At 33.4% G+C, this 6000-nt stretch overlaps 1 protein-coding gene across 2 annotated transcripts; it reads left to right on the top strand.

Annotated features, from left to right (window-relative positions):
- The first annotated feature begins 264 nt into the window (after positions 1-264).
- Positions 265-4866, top strand: LOC149895853 (uncharacterized). 2 transcript variants are annotated; one of them, XM_090118562.1, is made up of 6 exons: positions 265-322; positions 1558-1646; positions 2023-2120; positions 3154-3329; positions 3750-3916; positions 4267-4866. In XM_090118562.1, the coding sequence occupies exons 2-6, from the start codon at positions 1558-1560 to the stop codon at positions 4460-4462; spliced, it is 726 nt and encodes a 241-aa protein (XP_089974688.1). In that variant the 5' UTR covers positions 265-322; the 3' UTR covers positions 4463-4866. The 2 variants fall into 2 exon arrangements, with proteins under 2 accessions (XP_089974688.1, XP_089974689.1); XM_090118563.1 differs by having other exon boundaries at positions 1558-1650.
- The last annotated feature ends 1134 nt before the right edge of the window (positions 4867-6000 follow it).

The raw sequence follows: 6000 nt of genomic DNA, 5'->3' as shown, positions 1-6000 counted from the left end.
TCGATTTAGTGGTTCCAGAGAAAGGTTTTAATAGGTACATAGTTGATAACGGGGCCGCGGGCGGATGGCAGCTAGTGTCTTATATGAATTAAATTTAGACAAATATTATTTTTACTCCATGTACAATGGAAATACACTCTCATAAAACCTATAAATAGCTAATAAGATATGAATACACTCGTGCAATCCTTATCACAAGGAGATAAGGTCGAAATTGTGATAACACAAGGAAAATCGCTTATTTGTAATTTAGTAAACATTATCTGTGAACCTTCGTCGATCAGTATTGCTTTTGAATTTGTGATATTGTGCTATTTGTAAGGTAATTACGCTTAAAATTACTAATTTTTACGATTTTTCATGTATTTCACTATTTGGTAATTTCATGGACGAATATATTTGTCTATGGTAATTTTAAACACTTTTGAATATTGTAAGTGCTCTTTAGGTAGAGTACTAAATAAATTAACGTCATATTTATAAAGTATTTTCCGGTCTATTTATGTAAACAGTAGCTGTATATTGTGACAGCAGTTACTACTAACTACACTAATGTTACTACCCGGGCGAGTCAACTTGAGACCTGGTACCTATACCCGTCTCTGTCACTCTCACGTGATAATAGAATGGAGTGAAAGGGACAGGACCATTTTTCAGGGAAGTTTTTATATTACAGGCTTATATTTTTTTTATGTGTAGTAATAAGTAATAATTTGGAAAATCCAAAAGTGCACGCCTCATAATTTTTTTTTAATAAATATTTATTTATTATTATTTTTGTTTATTTAATAACAATTAAACCACATCGAATCAGACCCTGAAAAATGAAAGGGTTCTATTCCTGAGCATACTCAAGCGTAAGAGAAAAAAAAAGACTCGATTAGTAAAATATTTCGGTCGCTATCGTGTTAACAAGAAAAAGGATCCGCACATACAGACACACGGACGTCCAAGACAGAACTTTTTTAAACTGTTTTTTAACTAGTTTAAATAACAAAAATGACATCAAAAATATCATGAACGTTAAAAATAGTGTTTTTTCTTAATATGTGTGTGTATGTATTATCTTACAAGTGCAATGTATGATACATAAAGACATTTTAAGTTTGAAAAATCAGATGTTTTGCGCGAAGTGACAGTAGTACCCACCTCAACGCTTCGCTTATGAGGCGTGCAATAACAAACTTAAATCTTCAGTTCACTAGTTATTTTTATTTTATAAATATTACGAACGATTTATAAAATATTAAAGGAATAATCTCAGTCCTGGGTTCGATTCTAATTAAAAACTTGAAGAAAATTTTCAGAAAAAAATACAAAAAATAGCCGGGAATTATTACATATTTAATGCTTTAATCTAACGTTCAATTAAAAATAACATAATACTTACGTTACCAGATAAAAATTCATAGTCTATCTGTATGCGAAATTTCATTCAAATCTGTGCATCCGTTTCAGCGTTCATTACAAACAAGTATACCTATATAATTTCATATTATATATACTATATTTATATATTTATATTTTTTTTATATTTCATATTATACCTATATTCAGATGCCCTGGAAAAGACCAGAGTCGGTTCCAGTTGGAAAAGTTTGGAGCAGATTTCAAGGCAGAGAGAGGAATGGAAAGCCAGCCTGTATGTGGGTATTGTTATATTTATAATACATAGATATCACACAAGTCCTATCCTATCCTACTAATATGCGAAAGTTTGTGAGGATGTGTGTGTGTTTGTTACCCTTTCACGCGAATACTACTGAACCGATTACAATGAAATTTAGCACACATATAGAGGGTAACTTGGATTAACACATAGGGTAGGTTTTATCCCAGAAATTCCACGGGAACGGGAACTATGCCGGTTTTTCTTTGAAAACGCGAGCAACGCCTCGGGCGGAAAGCTAGTATTTAGATATGTATTAATGAATTTAATAATATATGTACTTGTCGACATCTAATATCATTTTTAAAATTTATGTAACGTATGTACCTAAAAAATTGTAAATACTCTGTAAGGTATCAAATCCGCGACATGGAGGCGCACAACAGGAAGCAGTGCCTGGACATGATGCAGCAGACGTTTCTTGACGATGAACCGCTTTGTCAAGTTTTAGGTATATTCATGTTTATTTTTTAAATTAATTTCAACCGTAAGATTATTTTTAACCGAAGAAATAAAAACTAAAATTTTTTACAATCATCAAATTATTGAAAAAGAAAAGTTGGGCGTCCCGGCAAAAGGATAGGTAATAAACCTATTCCCGAAAAATTAGTTTCTGATTATTCAGGTATCAAGTGTCAATCCTCACTAATAAATATTAGAATATGTAGATGCGTAAGATTATATTATTAAGAAGAAAGAAAACCACTGAACGGATTTTGATGATACTTTAAACTGATGTAGCTTTTGTATTGTACACAAACATTTCTACATTTCTGTCCCTTATGTTTGGCATTTTTCCCGTGGCTTCAATCTTCATTAGCACGAAACTACACGGCAAAGCTAGTTATTTACAAAATGGCTCATATATCGTAAGGTAGGTACATATATAATGCATTCGATTTTTCGATTATAAAATACAAATTTTTGATCTCTATAATATTCATACGTATACATTAAAATCTTATATATAAAATTCTCGTGTCACAATGTTAGTCTGCATACTCCTCCGAAACGGGTGGACCGATTCTCATGAAATTTTCTGTGCATATCGGGTAAGTCTGAGAATCGGCCAACATCTATTTTTCATATGTACCACGGGCGAAGCCGGGGCGGGCCGCTAGTCTTATATATAAAATTCTCGTGTCACAATGTTAGTCTGCATACTCCTCCGAAACGGGTGGACCGATTCTCATGAAATTTTCTGTGCATATCGGGTAAGTCTGAGAATCGGCCAACATCTATTTTTCACATGTACCACGGGCGAAGCCGGGGCGGACCGCTAGTCTTATATATAAAATTCTCGTGTCACAATGTTAGTCTGCATACTCCTCCGAAACGGGTGGACCGATTCTCATGAAATTTTCTGTGCATATCGGGTAAGTCTGAGAATCGGCCAACATCTATTTTTCATATGTACCACGGGCGAAGCCGGGGCGGACCGCTAGTATTACTATAAAATTCTCATAAAATTCCAAATTTTTCAGAAATCCAGAACGACCCTGCATCCATACAAACCATAAGGAACAACTGGGAGGCCATAGCGGACCAGGGGCTGTGCATAGCGTGTTACACAGAGGAGAATGGACAACCAACTGAGTTGGTCGCTTTTAACATCCTCGTGGTGAAGAGTGTGGGTGATGGTGATGAAGATTTTGATAGTGTTAGTTATTTGACTAAATATGAATAAAATATTTGTTATTTAAAATACCGTCTAAGTATCTTACTTACGTTTAGTTTCGTTCAATAAAATAAAAAATAAACATCACCAGTAATTTAAAGAAGTCGATTTTATTTATAATTTTATTAAAGAGTAAGTAAATATTTATTAAAATTATTCGTATAAAAAGCTAATTACACATATGGCGGGATTCGAACCCGCTTCTTTCGCTGTATCGACGTACCTATGACATCAATTTTTCAACCAAATTAAATTTTTTTTTCTGAAAAAACTCCAAATTGAGCTCTGATTTTGTTTGGTGTCGGTTCAAAATACACAAAATAATTTGTTTTTTTATACTCATTATGTTGTTGTATTTGTACCCATATTTTTGTACAGTTTAACAAAATATTTTTCTATCAGATAAAAGGAGAACAATGGAAGAAGCTGCTCCTCACTCTAATAACTGCGGAAGAGTTGGTGAATCTCTTCGAACACTTTGGAGTGAGTGAGTTCTTGACTTCGAGTGGACTCACTGTAGTGAGTGGCCATAGAGGACAGAATATTGGCGCTAGGATGATAGAAGCTAGGTATAAGTAGATAATATATATATAAGTATTTAATATTTATTTATCTAGTTAGCAATAAGGGAGCGTTCAAGTAATACGTAACGCAATTTGTGGGGAGGGCGGGTCTCGTAAAACATGGTACATGGTAGTAAGTACTTGGTACATTTTATTTTATACATAACTAGCGGTGCGCCCCGGCTTCGCCCGTGGTACATATTTACGTTTTCTCTACATAAGAACCATCCTCGTACTTCAAGGAATATAATAAAAAAAGAATTATCGAAATCGGTTCAGCCGTTCTCAAGTTATGCGCTTACCAACACATTTTGGGATTCATTTTTATATTATAGAAGATATATTTATTGTTACAGAGAACAAATCTGCAAGACCTTCGGTTTAAAAGCAGTTGCTACAGTTTTCACAGCGATAACTTCGCAGGTTCTAGCAGCTAAATGCGGGTATCAAGTGTTGGCGGAATTACCGTATGTCGAGATGAAAAAACATGGCGTCGATCTGACAGAATGTTCTACACCTAGCGCTAAATTAATGGGGATAAAATTTAGTTAGTTAAATGACTTGCTGATATAAAAATAGTTCAAAATATAGCACAAATTTATTGAAATTATTATTTAATGTATCCTAAGTAGGATTCCTAACTACTTAATATAATAAATGCGAATGTTTGTGAGGATGGATGTATGTCAGTATGTGTGTGTTTGTTTACTCTTTCACGCAAATACTACTGAACCGATTACAATGAAATTTAGCACACAAAGAGGGTAACTTGGATTGACACATAGACAAAAAAACCGCATCAAAATCGGTTGTGTAGTTTAAAGATTTAAGCATACATAAATAGGGACAGAAAAAGCGACTTTGTTTTATGCTATGTACTGATGATACGCTCTACTAATAAAATATGTGCTATTATTTCTATTAAAATTAAGTATTATTGTTGTTTTACATAATTCTAACTACGAAGTTATAAGTTATAAGTTTATATAAGTTATAAGTTTTTAAGTATAAGGTGGTAATGTAATAAAACAATGTATTCAGTTACAAATAAAATTTATTACAAAATCACACGAGTGCTTTATTTTCCTTTTCTACATATAAATGCAATACATCACAAAATGTTTACAAAATTCTAAATACATCGAAAGTGATATACTAATAATTTATATAAAAATAAAGTTTTACAACAACTAAAAAGTAGTTATAATATTACGTTGGCAATATTCATAAATGATATTATAAATAAAAACGTATAGATAGACTACCAACACAACATTTGATCTTCAAACACGGCACACTAACGCACACACGATTAGACGTCAGAGTGAGATGGCATGATTCCGTGAGCGAGAAAGAGACAATGGTAGTAAAATGTGCTATCTACACCTTTTTACTTATAATATCACTGGTATTTACGAAAAACGTACGTATTAGATAAGTTACAATATATTTCTTATCAATAATGGCCTGCGCAGACGAGGGATTTTACTCCTTGGCGGACCGCGGACTCAACGCACACGTATTGCGGAGAAAAGCACGCTATGGAATCCAATATGAATAGTTTAGTCCGCCGTGTGCGTTGCTTCGCCTAGTCACCCGTGTTTTATTTCTTTCGGGGACTCCCGCGTACTTTTATCCGGTACGCTCCCCGCATGTCCGCGGTTATTCGGGGGACTTTTAGTACTTTTAATCCCGTTACTCGATACAGTTGTAAGTATTCTATATAATAAAATCCCTCGTCTGCGCAGGCCATAAGAATACTTTTTAAATAATACACAACATTGGATACAAGACAGGCATAAAAATTGATACAAATAGACAGAAAAAATGCGTTTTATTTCATTCTTCGGATCTTTTATACGGCCAAAAAATATGCAAGAGTTGCATATACACAATCTATATAAAATTTAGTATAAACTTCCAAATATTTATACTGGTTTAAATATGATATGGTTTTCAGAACAGATATTATATGTACCAATTTTTGTAGTATTAAAAATCCTAAGGGAATGCATAATAACATTTTAAATGTAACAGTGCTTTTACATTAAACGAGCGAATGCTCATTCTAACCACACTATGTAAAATTC

Source organism: Colias eurytheme, chromosome 30, assembly GCF_061535395.1.
Source record: "Colias eurytheme isolate Ceu_HAF_F1 chromosome 30, ilColEury1 Martin Lab GWU primary, whole genome shotgun sequence".
NCBI lineage: Eukaryota > Metazoa > Arthropoda > Insecta > Lepidoptera > Pieridae > Colias > Colias eurytheme.
This window is presented reverse-complemented; position numbering and strand designations above follow the sequence as displayed.